This window comes from Lissotriton helveticus, chromosome 10, assembly GCF_964261635.1.
Source record: "Lissotriton helveticus chromosome 10, aLisHel1.1, whole genome shotgun sequence".
Taxonomy (NCBI): domain Eukaryota; kingdom Metazoa; phylum Chordata; class Amphibia; order Caudata; family Salamandridae; genus Lissotriton; species Lissotriton helveticus.
The window spans coordinates 731,629,957-731,656,117 of NC_136071.1; the positions used below are offsets into that span (position 1 = coordinate 731,629,957).

Consider the following 26,161-nt stretch of genomic DNA (forward strand, 5'->3'; position numbering starts at 1 on the left):
CCAAAAGGGGTTTCTGCCATGCAGCAAATGCCAGCTCTCGGAGTTCCTTGAAGAGTAGAAGAGGTTCTGAAGCCGTAGATGATGACTGTATGATTTTAATAAAATTGCAGTCTTTGGATGCTGTTGCATTTGGACTCCACAGCCAGCAGGGGCAGATCAACTGCCTCCGATGCTTTACACATAACGGTGTGAACGAGTAAACTTACCATAAGGGGGTTCCTGATGGATAAAGACTATCCCCCTCTGGGAGGTCATCAAGGTTATTAGCATTCCGAAAACCCAAGTAAAGTCCAGCATTTGAATAAGGAGAGTGGTGGTTATTAGTGTTTGAATCACGATCGATAGCTATATAAAGGGTTTTCTCCGATTTTTGATGGCTGAGATATTACTAATTACATTGCAGACAGAAGCATCAGAATCAACAAAGGAAGCAATGTTAATATAAGTTGCACCAATGTCTTGTTGATGTGGGTGGTTTCTGCAAATGCGGCTTTAAGTCCAGAGCTTTTAAAAGCATGCAGTTGGGTGGAGTCATGGTGAGGGCAGGCAGAATAGCTGGGCTTGAAGGACCTTACCTGTCCTTGGGAGCCTGGGATGTCTCACAGAGATGAGGAGCAGTTGTGAAAAAGTCCAACGTAGCCTGCTGAAAAGCCATAACCTGAGACAGATTGGAGAAATGAGGGGAAAATTCTAGTCGAAGAAATTTTGGGAAGAAAGTGGGAACCTAAACACAGTGATTGTTTTCAATACAATCTGGAACTGATCTGGATTTTGACTCCAATGCTAGGTCTGTTTCTTCTATGATCCAGCCATGCAGCAAACTGCTTTGCTGCACGATCAATAAGAAACTTACCTTTGCCTGTGAAGGACATGATAAACTTTCTTATGGACATTGACCATGACCTTTGATCATTTTTTAAAAGCCTTTCTAAAATGGCTTGGACTTGTAGAATGCTCTCTGTTCTTTATTCGCGACAACATTTTACAATGTTTCTTAATTCAGCGAAATCGAGGGCCAATAGCCTTTAGTTTTTTTTGGGTAGGGTAAACGTAGGCTAAGTTTTAACAAGAACAGAAGGCCACTAGGATCTTGAAATTCTGATGCAGATATGCTAGACTTTGTCCCAACAGGCTCCGGTCCCCAGGGTCAAAACGGTGAACTTGACTTGGGCCTCTACCAGCAGCCACTCAAGACATTATATACGAAGCACATGGTCTCTTAATTTCAGATGATATAAGCAGTCTCATGTTTACATTCTGAAGATGCCTCCATGCATGGATGGGATAGCACACAAAGAATTTCCACAGGTTAGCCTCACAGGTACCTGCATATATTTCGAAAATCAAATATCCACACACAAAGTTAAAAAAGTCCCAAACCTTTAGTTTTAAATGAAACAAGGTTTTTGTAGCTCCAATACTCTTTAAAACTACATTTCAATAGTGCTGTCCCAGGACCTCCCCTCCTGTGCACCTCAAATGATTGTTCCTCCAAACCACAGTGCTTAATTTGTCTGTGGTAGCAGGTGGGGCCCACCGGCACTCCTTTTTGGCGAAAGGACTTATTTTCCATTTCCACACTTTAAACCAGAAGAAGCGAGAGAAAGCAGAATCGGGAAGAGAAAAAGGGTGAAATTATAAGACCCAGGTCTGTATGGGAGTTGAAGAAAGAGGCACGAGGTTTCTAACACAGACATTTCTGATTTCTTTGTAAATGAATGGCCTTTACCTCCATACTTTCTGAGCAAAATGTGAATGGTATATTTAAATATATATAATTGGTTTATAAAATGATTTTACCATAAACGAACCATGTTACTACAAGAAACATCATCATTGTAAGTACAAGGATCCGCAACGTTAAATTAGGTATGATAAGAGTTGCATTAAAAAAATACAATTTACTGTAGTTGTCGGAATTCCTCAAAATAAACGACGTGCATTTTAGACCCAATTCAGATGACCGATTAAGAAACTGATTTTCAGAGCAACAAAAATAAAAGCTTTTATTTGTTCATTTGAATATAAAACAGGCGTTATCACAGATGTACAAAGCGTACTGGTGGTTTAACATATAAGAAGGTTGCTGTCCTTTGCACATAAAAATTTTCGCCTTCACCTGTGATTGGCCGAGTACATGAACTTCTCTAACCAGTCACCACACTCTATGAAATAACGCTGCTAACATTCAACTGATAAAAGGGACAGTTTCCCCCCTCGGGTAAAGTGTCAAGCAGGATTAAATATACTTAATAACCAAGCACCATGAGGAATCTGCTCCTGTTTGATTCGCTTTGTGTTCTCTGTGTTTATTGTGTACCCTCCTGCTTTTGTGCATGTGCATCAAGTTGATTAGATGGTGTTGTTTGACTTCACAAGCACAAGGTCACAAGACAAACATTTGTATACATTCTCATGAATGGTTTTATGTACAGTACAAGTTTCTAATACAGAACAATCCTCCTTATTGCTGAATCTGATGGTACTTGAAATGTTTACTTACTTTTCACTTGCACAATAAACTTTGAAATGCAACTCATTACTCGTGCCTTTATTTTCAGATTTGGATTTACTGGCACAGATGACCGTTGCAGAAGAAATCTCTTATTAGCTGGCCTTGGAACTACGTAGCAGTTCTTCCTCACCCTCACAATGAAAATCTGATTTGGCATAGCTAAAAGGATGCTTTCAACAGCAGCCGACATGTGTTTCACAGCATTGAAGCCTGAAGAAGGGCTTCCAAAGGCATTTCGAGTTGGAATTAGGATTACAACCAATCATCTCAGCAAAAATGTTTTAAAAAAATTGCCTTTTACACATGACAATTTAGGAGGCAGAAAATTGTGGACTTCACAGATTCACATTCTATACATGGGTGCAAATATGTGCCCGGCAGTGACGTACAAAGCAGCGGTATAAAATTATAAAGTGACTATTGGCTGTGGTATGATGCACCTTACATACAGACAAAAATGCCACTAATTTAACAGAGGGGTGAAAACCAATTGTTGGACACAACCTGTCCTTTGCAAGGGAACATTTGCTGTATATACTCTATTCTGCACAAGCAGACGACATACATTGACTAAATAAATCAAAGGGTTTTGTCTTCCCACCAGCAATCTTAGTCATGCACATCCAGTAATGACAACCATCACAGGAACATATTTTATACAATTAATAACTCTGCTCATAACCTCATATCACCCATTGAGGAAACAGAAATAAAGGCTGCTAATGATTTTGCTACATGAGGGACGGCTTGGCGAACCAACCTTGAAAACACAGTAAATCTGTATAGAAATGGCAAATTATAGCAGCTGTTGTGATGCAAACCCTTCTGCTTCACCCCCCTGCTCGGTCAATTCTAGCATCCTCTTTTGTAATCCCTCAGTACAGTTTCTGTGTCGTTCTAAATTGCCTATAACCTTCCCTTAGCAAACACTTAATATACAATGTGCCCAATTTAGTGGTGGTGCCTATACACTAAGCACGGCTGAGGAAAGACCCAAAGCTTCAATTGAGAGCCTTCCCACACGTAAAGTGAATGATTTACCCACCAGATCAACTAGCCATCTGTGAGGCCAATACCTGTCCTGGTGCACATGACCATCAACATCTTCCATGGTCACTTAACGAACATAAAAAAAAAAACAATGACAATGGTATAAAAACAGTTATGCAGCTACAAAAAACTGTGTTTTCCAACCCGCCTTGTCTAAAGTCTAACAAGTGAATGCACATGCCAGCACACATTTACACTGTTGATTTGGGTGCTTTTCCCTGGCAAACAAAAAAATTATAGTGCATTTTTAACTTTTTTAAATGTCTCACCGTCTTAAAGACAGTAATATTTTCACTTGCTGGTATCTTTTAGACTTGGGACACGTGGCAATACAAAATTGCCTGTACAAACAATTTTTGTGAATAACACTTGATTATCTACAGTGGGAGACACCATGCAAGTGGCTAGAACTGCATTTTAAACTTTTAAATCTTTTTTCATAAGTGAATTTATATTTCATATATATATTTGATGTGATACTATCCACTCAAGATAATACAACACTTTTTATATTAGCAAACATTACAAGAGTTTAACCCTCTTGAATGTTTCTCTTTTATACTTCTAAAGAGATCAAAATAAATTAAACGTTTTGTACATAATTACATATGAAGAGAAAGTAACTTATTTTATCTTTTTAGTTTAGTACAAAGATATTTGCACAATAATTCCTGAAGAACATTTTATTTATAATGTGTTGTTCTATAGCAGCATCTAAAATGTGATGCCTATTCTTTTCCTTCTGTCTGTCAAAACAGCTAAAAACTAGTGTAAAGGTGCTATTCTGGGTCATTTTCTCGTACCTCAAGACAGTTAAAAAAAAAGTTCTCATAATGACTTAAATTAGTAACCTATTCATAATTGAAACATTGCATTAAACAACGGAAAATGTTAAAAACAGTCCCCTTAGGAGGCAGATTAAAAATAAAGCTAATTCAGCAAAACATAAAATACAAAGCCACTCTTACTTAAAAGCTTTATCAACATATGAGCAAAAAATGGATGGTCTTTCGGACAAAATGAAGGCAGTACCCAAAGTCTTTCTGTGCTAAAACGTAGTGGTAAAGAAAAACCGTTCACATTGTATTTTCTTGCCAATTGTGAGTGCTTTGCTAATTCATAAAAACAGAAACTGTTCCATCTTGAAGCATCACCCTCTGATTTGCACATTTGTAGTGAACACAAAAAAATTTATACACCTATAATAAAGTCCATGGAAGCCTTAAGATACAAGACTACATGTTGTAGGCCACATAAATAGGATCTAGCTGGTCTGCTAAAAATCCATCACGTAGGTGCATACGCTGTTTCTCTCCACGGGAGTTGATAGGAATAACACCAATGTCCACCACTACAACCACACCAACTATTAGATAATGTTCCTCCAAAACTACATTGGTGACCAAAGGAACTAGGTCCAAGGCTTCTTGCTCTGATCCGTCCAGCTCAACGACGACTACCAGCAAGTTTGTCCAGGTGAACACAGCACTAAAAATTGAAAAAGAAAACATTGGCCTTACAAAGCATTCTGTAGTGCATCAGAAGGAAAGAGCTAGCCAACTTTTTCAATATCACCCCTTTTAACAACTAAGATAGCAGAACAGGACAACAGAACCTTGGCATTAGAACATACTGAATTTGGACTTACCGTATTTGTTAATATGTTAGGACAACAATAATCCCCCCAAAAACATGCGCTATGCAAGTTACTAATTCTTGTGTGATTTTTCTTCTCAAGAAATTCTCAGTTTTAATGACTAAAAAAACAATCACAACGTTGGAACAGCAGCTATCATAAATTACACTACGCTTAGCCAATACCTAAGTATTTGTTAAAATGAATAATTAACATCTGAGCCAATTTTCCAAATGGTACACCAATCAGCAAGGGAAAGAGAAAACGTTTTTCAGGGTTAATGAGCAACCAGACTAGAAGGAACAGGTAACTGAGTCAGCCAATAATCCTGAATCTTCGTGAAATCCTTTAATCCATTCATATTTTACTTCAAGAAAGTTTACATAACTCTAAAGCTGGTTCTTATAAACCCTAGTGTATTAATCTCATGAAGAATATTCTAGAATGAACATATTCTCCACACTTAACAGGTTTACAGAGGGACCACAAGTAGAAAACACAACAGAAATAATTCTATAAAAATAAGTCATGAATTATTTTAGAACATACAGGTAGATGATGAACCTGCAATCTTGGCCACCATTAAAATTCAAAATGTTGGTGTTTTTATCAGACTACATTTTCATTTGTTTTACCGAAGTCCTTACCTTTTCTTTCATTCCACAGATTAGATACAATATATGGTGCTTTACAACACTGTCACTTACTGATTCATACTCGTAGCCGCAGACTGTTTGTGGGTCTATTTTGTTTCATTACAAGGAGGGTGAAGGACTACAACAACCACGAGGCTTAGAACTACGCTCACCTGTGCATCACGCAGCCCCACCTCCCCGTGCTACATAGCGGCTCGCGGCCCTCGCTTCGCGGGACGCGCGCGGGCAGGGCGAAGCCCGGGCCAAGGGCGGGCCCGTCTGAGCCCGGAAGGGCCAGGGCAGAGCCACCCCCCTTGGTTTCTCTAGTTCTTCTTACTAGTCTTGAGGAACCTGTTGACATTTGTGCAGATAAGAATCTTTGAATTTTAGTCTCTGTTCTTTAAGATCATCTAAGGCACAGGGAATCTTTCTCCCATAAATTAATTCCCAGGTGTTCGTACTGAGTACCCCCCGCTAAAACGAGAAAAGCAAGATGGAGAAACGAAAGAGCACTGTGGGTACTCTAGACGCTTTTTTGGTCAGAGCTGAATCCCTTCTCAGCCATGAGATTCAGCTAACGGAACAAAGGCTCTCCCTTGACCCCACAATGTTTTCACTAACTAGGGGGGGAAGAAAACTCTAGATCATTAACTCTGAGGGTTATAATCCATCAAAGAACCACTACCCCAACTCGTCACCTCTACTTCTTCCCCCCAGGAGCCATGCTGGTGAATATGATCATTCCACCGCAGAACAGGTAGGCCCTCAAACCCGGAACCAATTAAAACTGAAGAAAGGGACTAAAACAAGCTCAAAGATTATGGAAACCAAGGGGGGAAATGATGGGTGAAAAAAGGCCTTCCAAGACCCAAACCGTACAGAAATACATTCAGTAGAATCACAAACAGAGGTGGCTGACAGCCCCCACTTAGAAACATCTACTCTCCCTATTAAGGCCCCCGCCATATGCATAAACGACTAACTTAGCTATTGAAACGCTCATCAAGGGTTTTTTAGAAGTACACACCAAGGCCATTACAACATTGGTGAGCACCCTTATTAACAAAAGATTTAGTTTTATAGAGCGCAAGCTGGACCAATTAAAAGAGGACCTAGACTCACTTAAATTATCCACAATGAAGCAAATTTCAGCCCAAGACGGCAGGGTAGGTGTTCCTACGCGAAACAAAGGCCCTAGGCAGAGCTATCAGGAAGCTACGACAGGTCGAATAAGGGATTCATATTTAAAAACTTCGAAAAACCAGGATTCTGCGTCCAACACCTTAATGACCACCTCTAGAGTAGAGCACAATAATAGACGAGAATTAACAAATAAGGACCAACTAACCACCTGCATAATTCGATCAAACCCAAAAACCCTGGATCTTCCACCGGCGTCATGCCCTTACGTTCTAATAATTACGGGGTCCCGGCCCTGAAACAAGCCCAAACTGAAACCTGGTCATCGCTCCGAAATAAAGTAGTAGATTGGCTGACAAAATAGAAGCGTTTTAATCCCCGCAGTACAGACGAAATTCTCATGGTCCGCAGGGTGGGCTGGCTAGGTTCCTCGCCGAAAACAATACAGGGTGATTGCATCGTCATAAATTTCAGGTCCCCACGTATGGTCCGTTCTCTCTTAAACAACAAAGAACTTATCTCCTCATCTGATCCAACTATTATGGCCATTCCCTTGGGTTTTTTTCTACAAACCAACAGCAAACCCCTGGGGAGAAAGAAATGATTCAGTTATAACCTCAAATAGGTTTAACCAGCTATGTTCTCTCGAGGAAATGGACTGAACACTAACTCTTGATCAAGGGTCTACACTAGGATCAAACGAAGGAAATAGCAGGGCCCATTCTCCCATTCCTTCTCAAAAATCTTTTTTGACAGAAAACAGGGTGACAATTTATTCATCTATGTCACTAGACTCCATTATGATACCATTAGAACGGGATCATATTGTCCTTCCACTCAAACCACCCACTGATTCTACTTCTCAGTTTTGACCCCACAATATTTGTTCTACGTCTATCTTGGGTTCCCATTCTGATACTACGCAGGGTAATGAAGATATCAGTCACTTAGCAGCCTCCCTACTTGTCCCACCCACTGTGAGAGGGGTCCCGTTTAAAATGATCTTGGAATATTGCTGGCCTTCTCACAAAGGTCCAATTGGGTGAGTGGCTTACCTTCGTCCAGGATTATGACCTCATTTGCTTACAAGAAATATGGGCAGTTTTGCCTGCCCATTTAAATGGTTACAAAACCTACTTCTCTCCCGCAATACCATCTCCCTCGGGACGCGCAAAAGGAGGCCTAGTGGTCTATGTCACCAACCTAATTCAATTCCGGGAAATCATGGCCTTAAAAATCGAGCCCAATTATCAGATAATTCAAATTGACATAAATAATACGGACCCCATCCTGATAGTACATTTTATAAAAACTTACCTCAACTGCAGCTGATTGCCATCTTAAAGGAAATTCGTACTTTCCTTTTAGGTTTTTAATATCAGATACCAAGGAAAAAACCCTATACTTATATGGGGAGGCGATTTTAACTTGACTCTTTGCCTCCACAACGAAAACAATATATATGGACTCACAGATGAAAATGATATAAATATTACTCATTTCACCCACTCCCAAAGCGGGGCTTGCTTAAACGAGACGATCCTGAGCCTTCAATTAACTTTGGCAAATGAAATGGTTTCTCCGATGGTCCTTTTGAAATCAACTTTCCATGGAAACTGTGCATCTACTTGTATTGATTTTATACTCCTAACAAGCACGGCTTCCTCCCATATCGTAAACTTTCAAACCAATAACTCTGTATTCAGTGACCATTTCCCTATATCAGCCTCCTTTTCCCTCCCCATGTTAGGAGAAAGGAACAAACAGAATGATCTTTACCGGGAGGAAGACATAAGACTGGTTAGGTTAAATGGTTACGCTTTGAAGTGGGCAAAAGTCGACCCAGCAAAGATCACAGAAAAAGTTGTCAAGAACTCCCTGACAAAAATAAACATCTGCTTCGCAGACATTTCCTCCCCACAGGAGATCATTGACAACTTTTTACTAGTAACCGAATCCATCCAAAAAGCTTTAACTTCTAATGCTAAAGGAGCAAAAAACAATTACGTAGGCTGGTTTAACTCCATCTGCACTTAAGCCTATTCAAAGTTGAAAAAAGCTCTAAATGTTCCAGACAGGGACAGAAAAGAGATCGCTCATCTTAGGAAGACCTATAATAAAGCCATAAGGATAAGAAAACTAGAACTAAAAGAGGAATTATGGGCAGAATTACACAAAAGTTGCCGCTTAAATGACAGTGCTGCTTTTTGGCAAGTGATAAATTCCCCCTTTTTGTCAGGTCCTAGAGACACAAACAAGATAGAGGTCACAATAGACGAACCATCTTGGATTGCCCATTTTTCAAACATATTTGGGATAGCAGAAAACCCTAAAACGGATCAGTGTTCCCGAGGGTCGAACTTGGCCAGAACTACCCCCCCATTCACCCCACTTGCACTGGACTTCTCTCCAAATGAAGTTGAGAACGCACTGATAGCTAGTAAAGGGGGAAAGGCCCCGGGCCCCGATGGGGTCCCAGTGGATCTCTATAAATTCAACCCAGATCTCTGGGCCCCAATTTTATTAAGGGTATTAAATGCAACCAGCAAAATTGGCCTGTTAGACTCATGGTAAAAATCTATCCTTATTCCACTTGCTACCGTCCCATCTCCCTACTGGACTCATTCGGAAAAACGGCGGGCCGTATTATCTTAGAAAGACTTCAGTCTTGGTCCAAAGACAAAAAGATCATATCCGACATTCAGTATGGTTTTAGGGAAGGTTTGTGTACTGTCGAGCAGGTCCTGAATCTGTCCTTAATTAAGGGTAAATATGTGGATGCAAAAGGTGGGAGCCTTCAACTGGCCTACGTAGATCTTACAGCTGCGTTTGACTGTGTGGGCCATTCGAAGTTATGGTCCATCTTAACAGCTCTGGGAGTAGATGAACTGCTAGTAAAATTTCTACGGGAAATGTACTCAAATGCCACAGCTAGAGTGAGATTTGGCACTGGGGGAGAACTGACAGAATCTTTCAGAGTGGAACGGGGAGTCACACAGGGATGCGTCCTGGCCCCTTTCCTTTTTATCTTGTACACCAATGGTTTAGAATTAGCCATGCTGGAAGGGGCAAAGGACCTACCCCTAATTCAGCATTGTCCGATCCCCGCTCTCCTCTATGCGGATGACGCGGTGATTATTGCCCGCACTCCCATTGAACTTCATTGTTCTCTCTCCCGTTACAACTTATTCATGTCAAATCTAGATCTAAAAATCAATATTAAAAAAACATTTATCATGAACTGTGGAAATAAACGAGGTAAAGGGAGGACGATATATATCAACAATTCTAGCGTAGAGTACACCCCCACATATCCGTACCTGGGAGTATTGATAGATGAAAAAGGACCTGGAAAAAAGCCATTGAGGCTAGAAAACTTCAGTTCTTAAAATCTATCATGACTCTGGGAAAGTTCACTAAGCGACTAGGAAAAAGAGCACCTGAGGAACTGATACGAGTATACCAGGCCAAATGTATCAGTACTGCCATCTACGGGCTGGGGTGTGGGGTTACGTCCAGGCTGACTCCCTCCAAAAAGTAGAGTACAACTTTCTGAGGTTCCTCCTCGCGGTTCCTCAGGGCACATCTACGTTCAGCTGCCATATTGAGTTGGGCCTCCCTTATATCATCGACCTTATTAAGGCAGAGCCTATACTCTTAAGGCACCACATATGGACCTCGGATAAGCTGGTTTTCTCCCAAAGCATTGTGAGGGACTATCTTTTGCTAGAAAACGTCACAAAGATTGGTTGGCTCAATTACGTTATAGGGTTCTTGTATGATATGGGCCTAGAACAACTCTATCTTAACCCTCTAGAAATAAGTCATATCAGCAGGAAAGTGCTGACAACTAAATGCTTATCCCATCTAGCGGAGCTCCGTTTGTCTGTTGAAGCCCGCAAATCTTCAGCCCAGCACGCCTTATCGATCAAACCTTCCATGCTGATTCAGCCTTATTTAACCTGGAACCTAAGCAGTTATGATAGATTTCTGTTGACTCGCTTGAGGTTAGATGCAATTTTCAGGTTAACTACATTTCCCAAAGTTAACGATTGGACGCAGTTGCCTTGTCAATGCCCCTGTGATGGTATCTCCTCCCAATCCACATTACATATGACCCTCTTTTGAAAATTTTAGCTAGAACCTAGAAAGCGATATCTTGTACCAATTTAAAAGTTCTGGCTTACGTCAATGTCGCCCCGCCCTTCTGGTTCTACAATTTCTAGAGTCTGAACTTCTCGCCCTACATATTGCTAGGATTTAAAAAATTTGTATCAGACATAGAAAGAACCTATAATTGTATTCTGGTGACTTTTTCCCTTACTTTTAATTCCCCCGCTGCATATTTTAATTTATTAATGCCATTTTACAGTAAATATGTATTATTCTCTTTTGAGGAATGTACACACTTTTTATATATGTACGTTTATGGTTTTCTATGTATTGAAGCAGAATAAAGTTTTTACTTACTTACTGAATCATGCATGGATGAAAATGTTCATCAAAATATGCAATTTATGCAATACCTTTCTAGCTGTGTATTGTTACCATTCCATTCTAAGCTGGAAAACTTAACAACGACTGTCTATTTTTCTGGGAGTAGTCTGAGCCAAAAGCTAATGTAGCTAGTCTTTACCTGTTAATTAAGATGTATTCCCTTATGTATGATCTAGTACCTTCCCTCGGTGTTCAGCTGGGGTCCCCCTTGCATTAGAATTTGGCCGCTTGGCACTCGAGGACATTTTGTTCACTTCCTGCACCGTTCGCTGTCCCACCCATTTTTCTGGCTTAGTGAGATAATACAGCATCTCAACCATCACTTCCGTGTGCTGTCTTGGTTTTGTGCCCTTTATCTTCCAGAGCTTGCATCTCTACATCTAAGACGGCCAGTTCTCCCTCCATTCCTCCTGCACAAATAAAAATGTTCTTAAACGTACTTCCTACGATCTTAAAACTACTCTGATAATACTTGTTTTTGTGCAAGTTCGCAGGAAGACCTTTAACAATCTTGAAAAAATAATTTTGCCTTTACTCATATCATATTCATTGAGAGTCAGCAGTCAACTCCTACTGGTGGGCTAGTGAGGATTAACATATTGTTTATAGTTCATCTGTCATTGAGCCTAATGACAATAAATCTGAGGCAAAGCAGTCCTCGTAAATGACTCCGCTATTCACAGGGAGGAGCAGCACAGCTTCCCTCTCGACTTCTACTCGTAGAAGAACCTGATTCTGTGTCTGCACAAAAGGTAAGTGTTCAGTCATGACAGGGTAATGACTGACCCTATGGTTTAGCTGGGGCCACACAAGCCAAAAGTCAACATCTCTTCTGGCATATACACTTAGAGCTCAGGTTTTGCTCAGGTCATTGTAGATATCTGGTGCCTCTGCTTTACTCCTCAGTGACCACTCTAGCGACGATACTACCTGTGGACCATTTAGGGTTTGATACCACTGATGTGGATTGTCGCAGCGCATTGCACAGAGGGCGCTTCTAAATCTAAAACAAGATGAGGGCAAAATAAATGTGTCCATCTAGTCTGCAGGAGCTGGCATCGTAAACGTTCAGCAGATAAAAAGCAACCTCTCAGGTTTTGCCACCATTTTCCAAAATCCATTAAGAAAACTTAACGATAGCCCAGAAAAATTTTTGCCATCATAAAGTCCTGCCAGACATGACCCTAATAGCACACCCATGAATAAACAGGATGCTAACGTCTCGGCTGCCAGCCTACAGGTTTCACAGAATGCCTGTGATAGCACACAAAACAAACCATGGAAAGAAAAGGTCCAAGTCACATCCATCCTGCACCATCTGGAGCTCTAAACAAAATTGCCTTACAATAGTTTCTAGCCTTAGAAGGCACATAATTGGATGGAGCTCAGATATGTAGAGCCTGAAGAGTAAAGGGTCTGCAAAAATGCTTTAGGGTCAACACTAGAGCTCTAGGAATACCTCACAGAAGAATACCTCTCATCGAGGATGATATTGTAAACTTTAGTGGCAAACTTACATGGACGTGGAAAATATGCCCCAAACTACCTGCAGATGCCCCTGAACCAGAAACCACCCACCCAGTGCCAAAAAGGTGCATTATAGGCATCAGACATCCATTTTCTCCAGATATTTAAAAGTCTACAAAATCAACAAGAAGTGGGGGAACGTACTTAGCAGACTTGGACAATGGATGCATCACTGCCCCATTCTAGATTCTTTGGGAAGCACATGGACATTTTCAGGAGCAATGCATTTGCTTTGCTCGGGAAGCAATTACACTGTTAACTGAGCCGCTGGCAGACCTCAATGAAAACCCTTGGGTAAGATGTCTGCAGGAAGGTAAGATGTACTGTGCTCCAATGTTTCACAGCGGCGGCTCCTACTCTATGGCAGAGGAGCCTCGCCCCCCAAAAACTTCAGGAAAGGAAAAAATTAAAAGGGCACTCGTTTTATTATTCCTTTCCTGCCAAGTCTTGGGGCGAGGCCTGGTAGTCACGGGCACTGACGGGAGTGGTAGTGCACTCCTTTCACTGCGCATGATGGTTTGGCCGGCCGCCTCAGGCTGGCCAAACCATCATGCGCAGTGAAAGTTCTCTCCAACCTAGCATCGCAGCTGGGTTGGACAGAGCAGGCACAGACTCGCAGTCTGTCCTGGAGCGCAAATTGAGGGCACTCAGGCTAATCCTGAAGCTGCTCTTTGCACAAGAGCAGCTTCAGGATAGGCCCCATGGTATTCTGTGCCTTCCTGAAAAGGTGAAGAAGAGCGCGACAGGGACGGCTGCATGTACGCTTTAAAACATTTTTTTTTATAGCCCCCCGACAACCCCTAGTGCCCTTTCCTCCTCCCCTCTAGTGCTTCCAGCATACCGTCCGCTCCTTATGTTTCAGCTGCTCATTATCCCTTTCGCTGGTATCAGTCGATGCACTGAGCACTTCTGGCATCGCATTTACCTTATTTTACTTATCAGAGAAACAAAAGGAACTGCTCAAAGTTACAAACTAAATATTAAATTATAACAATATAAGAGACAAAATAGCAGAAGGTTTTGATAGTATTCTTCCCTCAATGACACCTATGATCTTGTTGGCCTCTGTCTGGACCAGCATCAATCTCTCTGACCCACCCAGTTTGCATGTCTTACTCGATTAGGATAGTCTACTGAATATCAAAGCCCATGGATATAGGGGTACAAGAATATCTGGGGACAAAATATCGAAAAATAAGTGCATTCAGGGAGGTACAGATTTACTATTCCCAACTCCACATCTATGTATCTTGAAGATATATGTACCGCATAGGTACATATATGTGGAGTTACGTGTAGAAAACCTAGACTTACTTACCTGTTGATTCTTTTGTTCAATATTTTGCCCTCAATATTGTGTCCGATTAATGCTTCCCTTCGGTAACAATATATCTGTAAGAAACATTAGTTAGTTAGATTCCTTACATTAGGTATAACCCCCAGGCGTCAGACTGGATCTGGAAAGTTTTCGTCAGCAGTACCCCTGTGCGTCGGTAGGTGTCGTCTGCGGCTCCGCGTCCGTCGTCAGCGTCGTGATCGCTGGGATGACGTCATCGGAGTGCTTAGACGCCGCCCTCGCGCGCTGACATCAGTTCTGTACATAGCTTTCCACGCCAGGAACGCAGAGCCATGCAAGAAACAGACACTGGTGCCTTGAAACTAGGGCCCTGAAATGGATGACCTTAACCCTAGATATCGGTTCGCAGAACGGGGAGGATGGGTGGGGCGGTAAGGAATCTAACTAATGTTTCTTACAGATATATCGTTACCGAAGGTAAGTAACTTGTGCATCTGAAAGAAACACGTTAGTTAGATACCTTCCCTTAGAATAGATACCCCAGCAATAGCAACCCCGGTGGTGGGTCTGCAAACCAAGATCACACCAGGAAGTCCTGGAGAACCGAACGGCCAAAGAAGCCATCCCTCTGGACTTGGCTGCCGAGGCAGTAGTGCTTGGCAAACGTGTGCAGCAAGGCCCACGTAGCTGCCTGACAAATGTCCTGCAAAGGGACTCCCCGTCCCAGGGCAGTAGTAGCGGCCGTGGCCTGGGTGGAATGGGCGCGCAGCCACTCAAGAGGATTCTTTTTAGCCAAGGAATAACAGACCTTGATGCACAAAACGACCCACCGAGAGATGGTCCGTTTGTGCACCGCCCGTCCCTTCTTAGCGCCCACGTACCCAACAAAGAGCTGGTCATCCTCCCAGAACTGTTGAGTGCGGTTCAGGTAGAATGAGAGCGCACGTTTTGGGTCCAGATGGTGGAGCCTCTCTTCCTCTTTCGAAGGAGGCGGAAAGAAGGTGGGCAAGGTAATGGTCTGGCCGATGTGAAAGGCAGTAACCACCTTGGGTAGAAAAGAAGGACGAGTCCTCAGAACAACTTTGTCCGGATGGACAGAGAGGAAAGGAGGCTTAGAGGAAAGAGCCTGGAGCTCACTCACTCTTCTGGCAGAGGTGATGGCAACCAGGAAAGCAGTTTTGAGAATCAGAAGACGAAGAGGACAGTTGTGGAGTGGCTCAAACGGAGCACACATCAGATAGGTTAATACCAGATTCAAGTCCCACTGAGGTATTACAAAAGGACCAGGAGGAAACATGTGAGTAATGCCTTTCAATAACGTATTTACAACAGGGGACTTAAAGAAAGAAGGTTGATCAGGAAGCCTCAAGAAGGCTGAAACAGTTGAAAGATATCCCTTGATGGTGCCCAGAGCAGAGCCCTGCTGGGCCAGGGAAAGAAGAAAGAGGAGAACCTCAGAAAGAGGGGCGGAAAGGGGATCCACAGCCTTTGCTGTGCACCATGCCACAAATTGCCAACCTACAGGCGTATACCGTTTTTGTGGAGGGACGCCTGGCTGCCAGAATGACATCACAGACTTCAGGAGGCAAGTCAAATGGCATCAACTGCCGGCGCTCAATCTCCCCGCATGGAGGTGGTGGCTGGACAGGTTCGGGTGGAGGACCATCCCCAGCTGCTGCGACAGAAGGTCCTCCTTAAGAGGCAGTCGAATCGGGGGATCGATTGACAGACTGAGTAGCTCGGGATACCAGTAACTTTGTGCCCAATCCGGAGGCACAAGAATAACTTGGGACAGGTCACGCCTGATCTTCAGCACTCTGGGCAGAAGGGGTATAGGCGTAAAGGCGTATAACAGACCGTAACTCCACTTGTGACGAAAAGCGTCTCCGAGCGAGTGCCGCCTTGGAAACTCCAATGTGCAGAACTGATGACATTGCACGTTCTCTTTGGTGGCGAATAGATCTAACCAAGGCTCTCCCCACTGCTGAAAGAGACCTTGCGCCACGTCCGAGTTCAGACGCCACTCGTGATCCATCATGCACCGACGGCTGAGTTTGTCCGCCTTGGCGTTCAGAGAACCTGACAGGTGTTGAACCACCAGGGTGATGCCCTGATGTTCCAGCCATGTCCAGAGGCGTTGAGCCTCCTGGCATAGGGTCTGAGACCACACTCTGCCCTGTTTGTAGCAATACCACATGGCGGTGGTATTGTCCGTGAACAACTGCACTACACTTCCCCGGACAGAGGGAAGGAATGCCTTCAGTGCAAGTCGGATCGCCCGCAGCTCCAGAAGGTTGATATGGAGCCGGGACTCCGCCAGAGACCAGAGGCCTCTGATCTCCGCCTCTCCCATGTGGCCCACCCATCCCAGGTGGGACGCATCCGTCACCACTGTGTGCTCCGGTTGGGGAAGGGAGAGGGATCTGCCACTGACCCAATCGCGGTCCGTGAGCCGCCACTGGAACTGTCTCGCAGTGCCATTTGAGATCAGGACGTGGTCGAACAGGTTGCTCTGATGTTGTGCCCACTGGAACTTCAGGTTCCACTGCAGAGCCTGCATCCACCACCTGGTGTGATGTACCAGCAGGATGCAGGCGGCCATCAGACCCAGCAGCCGTAGGGTCAACCAAACCGAAACTCGTGAACACCCGAGGGGCACTGGTGAGGCTGTAGGGGAGTACGGTAAACTGAAAGTGTTCATGGTCCACCGTGAACCGCAGGTAACGCCGGTGGGCCGGGAATGTGAAAATAAGCGTGCGGCAGGTCCAACCCTATCATCCAGTCTCCAGGTAGGGCGTAGGCCCCATTTTGCCCTTCTTGGGAACCAGAAAGTAGTGGGAGTAACAACCCCGTCCCACTTCTGGGCCAGGAACGCGCTCGATGGCCTCCTTGGCCAAGAGGGCCGTAACTTCCTCCCGTAGAAGTTGCAAGTGATCCCCCGACACTGCGGTGGCATGGCTAGAGGGGTCGCCTCGAAGGGGAGGGAGTAGCCCCTTCGGACGATTTGCAGCACCCACCTGACCGAAGTGATGGTACGCTAGTGGAGCAGGTGATGGCGAACTCTGCCTCCCACTGGCGTGGAATGGGCCTGAAAGCTCGGACTAGGAAGGCTTTGAGGCAGATGCTGCAGGAGCGGATGTGGACTGACCTGCTCTCTGTCCCCCTGTTCCGTCACGGCGGAATGCACGTCCGCGACCGCGTTGAGGTTGGTTTTGCGGCTTGTGGCTGGACGAATGTGCGGGGGTGCCCCTTCTGTGGCCACGAAAGGAGCGAAAAGCAGAAGTTTGCTTGTGCTGGGCCTACAGGCCCAAGGACTTGGCTGTAGCCCTGGAGTCCTTAAAGCGCTCCAGCGCACTATCAGTTTTGCTGCCAAAGAGGCGACGGCCATCAAAAGGCATGTCCATGAGAGTGCTCTGGACATCCCCTGAAAAGTTTGTGGATCTCAGCCAGGTGTGATGACAAATCGCCACCGTCCTTGCCATCGCTCTACCCAGCGAGTCCGTGGTGTCAAGTCCAAATCGGATAGAATACCGTGCCGCATCCCGGCCTCCTCCGGACACTGGGGCAGCACGTCCGCCACCGTATCCCACAGAGAGTGGGTGTAACGGTCCAAAAGGCATGCTGTATTAATGTTTCGCAACCCCAAACTGAGGGAGGAAAACAATTTCTTGCCAAACTGTTCCATCCTTTTGGATTCCCGGTCTGGTGGTGCGGTCGGGAAGGCGGTCTGGGACGTGGAGGCCAGGATAACCAGACTCATGGGTGGGATGTACGGACAGAAAGCAGAGGTCACCCGGGGCTGGGCGGTGGCGCCAGGCCACGTTCCGATCCACAGGAGGGCCTGTGGCGGGCTTGGACCAAGTGCCCATCAGAACGTCAGTGAGGGCCTCATTAAACTGCAGCAGAGGGTCCGGAGAGCTTACTGGAGGTTGAAGCACCTCGATGAGGAGGTTAGTCCTCTTGGCTGCTGCCGGGAGCTCAAGGCCCAAGGCCGTGGCCGCCCTGCGCAGCACCACAGAAGGAGGAGAGAGAAAACCAGTGTCAGGTGAAGTGTCTAGACCACTGGCCTCCCCTAGCTCATCTGCCCAGTCGTGACTTAACTGGCACTGCTGTGCCACAGGGTGCTCAGACCCCTCCCAGTTCTCCCCTTCATCCGGGTCCTGATAAACAGGCATAAATGACGGAGCCGGGTCATAAGCGAAGGGCTCACCCATCGACGCCGGAGACGGCCCCGCTCCGATGCCGGACCGGGGCTAAAACCAGGGATGGCGTCGTCCGAGGACGGCGCCGGGAGCGGCACCATGGGGGTCGGCGCCAGCGGAGGAGTCTTAAGGTCAACTGGCGTCGACCGCGATCCAGGCCTGGATCCCACAGGGGCCTGCGGCGTCGGGACCAAAGTCGCCGACGGCACCATGGCCAAAGCCACCTTTTTGCTAGGACCCCCAGAGTGACCCGCGGGGCCCAAAGGTGCCAGCAGACTCTTAAAGATGTATCGGGAGCTGGAGCAGAGAGGGGCTGGGAACTAGGTAGTAGCAGAAATGAGAATCTTTTCGAGAAATCTGAAGCTCCCTCCTCCGGCCCCAGCTCGCAACAGATGGAAATGAAAGACCTCCTGAATCTAATACTGGAGGAAATCAGGGAGATGAAAAGATCCCAGGCACAAGAGACTGCTTCGATACATTCAAGGCTGGAAAAAATTGAGGCGTCTATTGCCGGAATACCAGTAAGGCTCGAGGAGGCTGAATCAAGGATCGCCAAACTGGAGGACCAGATGAGTTCCACTATTCGGAGAGTCAACGAGGTAACAGCAGACAAGATTGCTCTACAGTAAAAATTAGAAGATTTGGAAAACTACTCGCGCCAATCAAATCTCTGGATAGCTGGATTCCCCGAGGGGAGTGAAGGGCTTGCACCCTGCGTTGGGTGGAAACTTTTTTTGAACAAAAAGTGCTTCCGGACTATTCTGGAGATCTAACATTAACCAGAGCCCATCGGGTTCCAGCACACCCTTTTCCTAACTCTAAATATCCGCGCACCATCCTAGTTAATTTCTCAGATTATAGGATTAAAGAAAATATCCTAACAAAAGCTATTCAGTTAAAACAAATCCCCATTGACGCAATAACAAAATGCAGAAACTTTTCAGATATGTCAGTAGGGGCGGCGCGGAGGCGTAAAGAGTTTGTGAAATTGTTATTGCTATTCAAAGCGCAGAGGGCTCAGGCATCCATTGCACAACAGTTCAAGTTAAAGGTGCTGGCTAAAGGGAGATTTCATTTATTTTCAAGGGTAGAAGAGGCTCAGAATTTTTTTAAAGAGATTACTGTTACAAGATGAATGTTTTAAACTGCTGTGCTTTGTGGAGTTCTCTATATAGGTGTGTATTGTTTTAGGAGGATAATGTTTGCAACTATTGTCAATTGTTGAGAAGTTTATAGCGGTCTGGGTGGGGCCGGTCAGAGTACAGGGTCAAGGCACCCCATAAGAGATAAGGGAGAAATGTGGCTTGCGGGATTTGAGAAGACCACATTAGGGAGGAGGGAAGGGTGTGAGGGGGGGTAAAAGCATTTGTAAAAAGAGCAGTAGCAGGATTTAGGGTTGAATGGAGGTAGAGGCCAGGGTAAGTTGATGCTGAATCACAGTTTTTATATTAAACTCCAGCCCCATTCTTAACGACTCAAAATGATTCAGACACAATGCTTTAAGATCTTTTCTGGATATGGAAAGTAAGGAATCATGGTTTCCATAAATTTCAGGCCTGCCCAGATCTTTGGATAGGTTACAGATGTAGTTCAACCATGGAATATTTCTAGCCTGATCCAGACCCATGGAGTCTTTAATTATGTCTTGGTTTAATCCTAAATCGGGTCAATAACCTCCTGGATATTCCGTTAACGGAAATTTGCATAATTAATGTATTGTTCAAAACAAGGATTTAAATACAGGCCAACAAACCTTTTCTCTTGTGTAATAACCACCGCTGTGGTGTCACCCAGACCTCTAAACTCGTTAAAAAGAAGCTAATTCAATGGTATAACCTTAACCATCACTACTATGCTTATCATGCCTACAACTTCAGATCGCAAACACGTATATCACCCATCATCATAGTTAAGGCAATTTAACACTTGAGAATTAAGCTATAATGGAACCGCAGACAGAAACTTGTGGCCTAGACTGCACTTCTCTCAACGGTCAAGGCCTCCGCGCACTTTCCTTATACAGGAACGCTCACACTTATCCCTGAATGACCAGAGTATGGCTGAATGTCAAAGAGGGGTTAAGATTCCAATCTCTTGGACAAGAAGTGACCGGCATCCAGGGATGATGTATTTGCCCATGTCCCCTATGTACGGATTAAGAGGTTGGCAATGAAAAGAGTAATGGTGCCACATTCATCTAGAGCCTCAAATAACTTGTCAGAACCACTACCAGCAGCCAACTATCCCTCTGCAGGGGCTCCCAGCAACCCCAGTCCTGAAAAAGAAAGAAAACAGAGGTACGATTGGCAACTTCATCTTAAAGCAGGAGCAGTCAACAGAAAGTACTTGTCCCTCTTGGGAGACAGAATACCAGCAAAAGCAGTGCGCCTGAAGGAAACCCAATTTATACTGGTTTCAATTGAGAGGGGGCATTAGTTAAACAAAATTATTTTATCTGTAACTAGTATGAAAAACATAGATAATTTTGCTAATTATATAATAATATGTCTCCATTAGTGGGTTTCTATCACATGCTAAGAATGGACACAAGGAAGAACAACAAAATAGTAAAAATTCCATGCATATCTTCATACTCACATTTGGTTGCACTGACAAACAAGGCTAGAATTTCAAAGCAATCTAAAGTGGACATAGGACTGTGGTCTCTTGTGACAGCTGCCCAACAGCTAATGTTGTTAATACATAATCCGGCCTTGAAGAACCATTTTCTAAAGATAGCAACCCCAATCCACTCCCTGAAGTACATGGCATAGAAGGACTAATAGACTTGAGTTTTAAATTTGAGCTGCAGGTTGACTCTCCCAGTACCATGGTAACAAAGGACTATCAAGGGTGACACCAAAACTACTTGTGTTTCAGGGAAACCCTAAAATGGAGTTCATTAGTAGAAAACTTTAAGAACAGAGGATGAACTACTAGTATGGTAATGAGGTTTACCCATACGAGACTTTGCGTACAGTTTCCTAGGTACAAATACATTGATGTATAGTTACTGGCATTAATCAAAACCCTCAAACTTAATTTTCCTCTTGCAGTCCTGGTTCATATTCGAGGGAGGGAAGTCTGTCCTATATGTCTCTTTATGGTGAATTGCAATATCTTCACAGTAGCATCTTGTACCCCTAGTAAAGTACACTTTTGCAGCACCAGTAACAACTGAGCCCTTACTGATGGCCTCTGCACTGTAATCGATTAGACGTGGTGGTGAAGAAAGGGCAACACAAACTAATTTGTTGGAGTTTCCTTCAAATAGCCTAATTTAAAGGACAGAAATATATTCCAACACAATTCACCAATAGAACAGTATAGAAGCACTGGAAAGTTGTTAGGTTTAGGTGGAGGGAATGGATTAGGATTTAGGAGGTACAGTTAGGTGTCAATTGTTTTAGGCTACAGGCCTAGGGTATCAGTTTATGGTTAGATTGAGTTAGCAATTTAGTTCAAATACTTTTCAATGCTTTACATTTGGACACTTTTTGGTAAGATTCAATTTAGGGGAAATACTATAAAAACGTGTGTGAGCAATACCAGTTTTGTGCCTGAACCCTGCTCCTAAGTCAATGCTGATTACCACCACCAGCAACATGAATAGCGTGCCAAACATTATGACTGAAGTACCTTAAAATGTGTTTTATGTTCTGACTGAATGTTTAACTGTACTAAAGTTAGAGGGATGTCAAAGGGGTAGATGGAAGAGCAAGGTTTACAAAGAATGAATACTGCTTGGGGATACAAAGTCAGGAAGACATAAGGAGGCAGATGACAAAGAAATTAAGTTTTGGGCATGATGTGTTCCAGAATGCTACATCGGATTTAACCACTGGTTCAGAAATCCTAGTTTTACTTGACTTCCAAAGTGCGTAACATCAACTGCATTTGTAGAGCGATTGGCTGCTCCAGGAGGAGCGTCTCAGAGCTAGCAAACAAGGACTGTCCTAAAGAACAGAGTAAGCAACTGAGCCCCAGACTATGCACTAAACAGGTGGGTGTTTAAACCTTTCCTGAAGAGTCTTTCTGAGGGAGCAAGCCGTAGACTGGGCGGCAGCGAATTCCACAATTTTGCTGCCAAGAAAGTGAAGACTCTTCCCCCCCCCCCTAGCCCTATCGACTCCCGGAATGTAAAGGAACCTCTGTAAATTAGACCTGAGAGATCTATTCTGGTGTTAAGCCTGGAGTCTGCACCTCAGGTATAGAGGTCCTTTGTTCTCAAAAGCTCTATAGATTAACTGCTCCGCCTAGCCACAGTGAGCCAGTGTAGCTGGTGAACGTGAGCAGACACGGATTGCTGCATTGGAACCTTGAGAATGAGGCGCGTGGTGGCATTTTGGATATCTGCAGTCAATGCAGAAGGTATACTGGCAGTCCTAGGTAAAGATTGTTGTCATAGTCCAATTTGGCGGTGACAAGGGTATGGAGAATCAACTTATCGAAGGTCATAGGCACCAAGAGTAGCATCCTTCTCAGAGATTATAGTGTGGCAAATCAGCTAGCCAAGACCGACTTGACTTGTGGGAAATTACATAGCCGAATTTGATGTCCAGATTTCTAACACAAGATGAAGGGGAAGGAGTGAACCCCAACTCAGACGGCCACAAGCCAAGTGGATCTGGGATCTTGCTCATGCCAAAAAAAGAGAACGTCTTTTATCGGTATTGTGCTTACGGTAGCTCTCGCCACATCCAGGCGCCAACTGCATTGCAGCATTTTTTTAAAGACTTAACGGCATTAACAGCCTCTCCCTGAAAAGAGAGCAGGAGCTGCGTGTCATCAGCATATGATATCTTCAAACAACATAATTCCACCAGCTTAGCTAAGGGTTTGAAGCAGATATTGAAAAGCATAGGGCTTAGGGCGTAGCCCTGTGGTACCCCGCACTTGAAGTTTGGGATCAGAGAGGAAGGGCGAGAGAAACACTGCCTGGATGACCAGTCTAAATGGAGAATTAAAGCTGATGCACCTCTATCAAGGTTTAGCTTGATAAATTCAGAGAGCTTTGGTAGTGGGAGAAGGACATCTTTTCCCATATGTGTAGCTGTACTTATTCGGAGGCCTAGGCAGTCTCAAAGGACACTTGTGGGAGGTGAACACTGAAGAAGCACCAGACCTCATGCTCTCTTTTTTGGTGTAGGATTTATATACGAGGTCTGGCACTGTCAGAGTATGAGAGCAAATTGCTAGAGAAAAGATAAGAAATGTCCATCTTTAGCACGTTCTTATCCTTCTTATCCAAAATAATAGGCTTTGGGAAGATCTGACGGAGCCCAAGAAAGAAATGAATTTGATATTTCTCGGTGTAAGCGGTTATAGGATAAAGTGATCGGATGGGTCCTAAAAGGGAGTGGAGAGCTACACATTTCAGACGAGGACTTAGTTCTTCAGAAGGGTAATTCATCTCAGAGCCTCTAGAGACTGCATTGTTATTTGAGAATATTTGTACTCCCTATTTTGCCCAAACCATGCTTTTAGTCATGTTTAATTTCGAGATTCAAGGAGTACCATGGTGATTTCTCAAATGAAAAAAAGTGAGTTATAATTATTCTCAACTATGCAACTGCCTTTTAAAGAGGAAACTGCACTAAGGCCACTCTGTGTTCACGTATGTATCCAAATATGTTGGGTGATGCAGTGGCACTAATGGAGGATATGGATCATTATAGTTTCTTGCCGTCATAATAGTGGGACCATTTGACAAGTGTTTACCAGCACCAATTGTTGGGAATCTGCAACTGAAATAATAACTTTGAAAAACTCCCACCTCCCCACATTATCCTGCAGCTTGCACACAGTACTCACCACTCTGTAACACTCTTATGTGACCTGATCACCGATGTTTCAATATCAATTGGATGATATCTCATGCCTCGTAACTCCATTGCCTCATCCAATGCACCCACGACATAAAGGGCATCATGTCGCTCTACAATGGAAAGATAACATTTTTGATGGCAGCAATCACTGTAATTTCCACGGTGACCATTCTCAAGCACTGTACTGATTACACACTGATATATGTTCACTACACATCTTGCCTGTTAAATACACCTTAGCACTCTACAAAAATACTTATCAACCATCATACAGCATATGTGTATTGCCTATCAACCCATAGCTTGTTCAATTCTGTGCAGAATGACTACTAAACAGCACATCACTCCTCTGCAAAGTCTTTATCATTTAGGGCCAGATGTACGTCCTTTCAGGTTAGCAAGTCGCAAACTACGCAAAATTGCGACTTGCAATTTGGTACTCGCTAATCTGAATGTATAACAGTGTCTCAGACATTGTTTGCGATTCCCAATAGGGTCGCAAATTGCATGCCTCGTCCATATTCATGAGGCAAGCGCAATTTGCCACCCCATTGGGAATGGCTAGCACTCACAGGGACGGTGGACTGTTGGGGTCAGCAGACCACCATGTCTGTGACTTCTTTTTCAATAAAGCATTTTTTTTATTTTTTTTTTAATGCAGCCGTTTTAATTAAAGGAAAACGGGATGCATTTAAAAAAGAAAAATGAAACTTTTCAGTTTCATTTTTTAGGGGCAGGCACTGGTCCCTGGGACCACTGTATGCTCTTAAAAATATTTGCACACCTATTCACAAAGAGGAAGGGGTCCCCTGGGGACCTCTTCCCGTTTGTGAATGGTTTACCACCTACTTCAAGTAGGTGGTAAACTGAGTGTTTTGCGACCGCAAATGCGGTTGCAAAACAATAGTACATTGCAATCAGACTCACTATTAGGAAGGGACAGCCTTGGCACGCTCCTTCCTAATAGCGAGTTACAAACAATATTTTGCGAGTCGCTAATAGGTTAGCGACTCGCAACATATGGTTTGTACATGGGGCTGACCAGTTTTGCGGTTGCAAACGGTCGTACATCTGCCCCAAGTTCTTTGTTGTATTTCTGAAGCAGAGCCAAACATGATCAGACTCTGCCCTTGCTCATATTATAAGGGTTGTCCAATATGCCATAACTAAGCATAATAGGGGGAACGTTGGGATGATTGTAGACAGAAAGATACACATGTATAGGATAAGTAGATTTCTTTTTACAGTTGTTACTAAACCTGGTCTAATGTTTGATTTCATCTCTTGAAAAGGAGAGTTACTCCGTTGGCACAGTGAATCCAATGATTACCATGTTTATATGACTGGCTAATAGAAAATAAAAGACTGAACCAACCTCTCACAGTTGAAACTCAAGACTACTGTTCTGCAAATAATTTTTTTCCTTGGATACTACTTGACAACCTGAATTAATTGTAGGTTATTCGTTTGCCCACCATTATATTCTATGTAGCATTATTTCAACCTATTAATACTTGGACCCTTAATATAAAACATTAAGATGATCTTTACACCAGATCCCTGCACTTTGACCTACCATCAAATCTGATGGTTATATTTAACCCCTACATTCCAAATATCCCTTAGTTTGACACTTTAATATTAATCTAATATACATTCAATTAAAAGAAAACAGTGTAGCCTTAAAGAAGTCATTTAATTATATTATGATTGAAATGCTTTAAGTGTAATTAAAAGAAAAAGGGAAACCTTACAAATATTATCAGAGTACACGAAATTAAAATATGAAATAGAGAACTATATGTAAAATTCATAATCACATCAACATTGAGAA

The 26,161-nt window shown here is 43.8% G+C and overlaps 1 protein-coding gene across 9 annotated transcripts in view; it reads right to left on the reverse strand.

Moving 5' to 3' along the window:
• Window positions 1–1,989: 1,989 nt before the first annotated feature.
• DIP2C (DIP2 acetate--CoA ligase C (putative)) overlaps window positions 1,990–26,161 on the reverse strand; it is a 1,026,208-nt gene continuing 1,002,036 nt past the window's right edge. For all 9 annotated transcript variants that reach the window (XM_078663289.1, XM_078663292.1, XM_078663288.1 and 6 more), the window contains 2 exons: window positions 24,314–24,437; window positions 1,990–5,053 (listed from right to left, as the gene is read on the reverse strand). In XM_078663289.1, coding sequence (XP_078519415.1) covers window positions 4,801–5,053; window positions 24,314–24,437 — 377 coding nt within the window. In that variant the 3' untranslated portion in view covers window positions 1,990–4,800. The remainder of the gene's footprint in view (window positions 5,054–24,313; window positions 24,438–26,161) is intronic.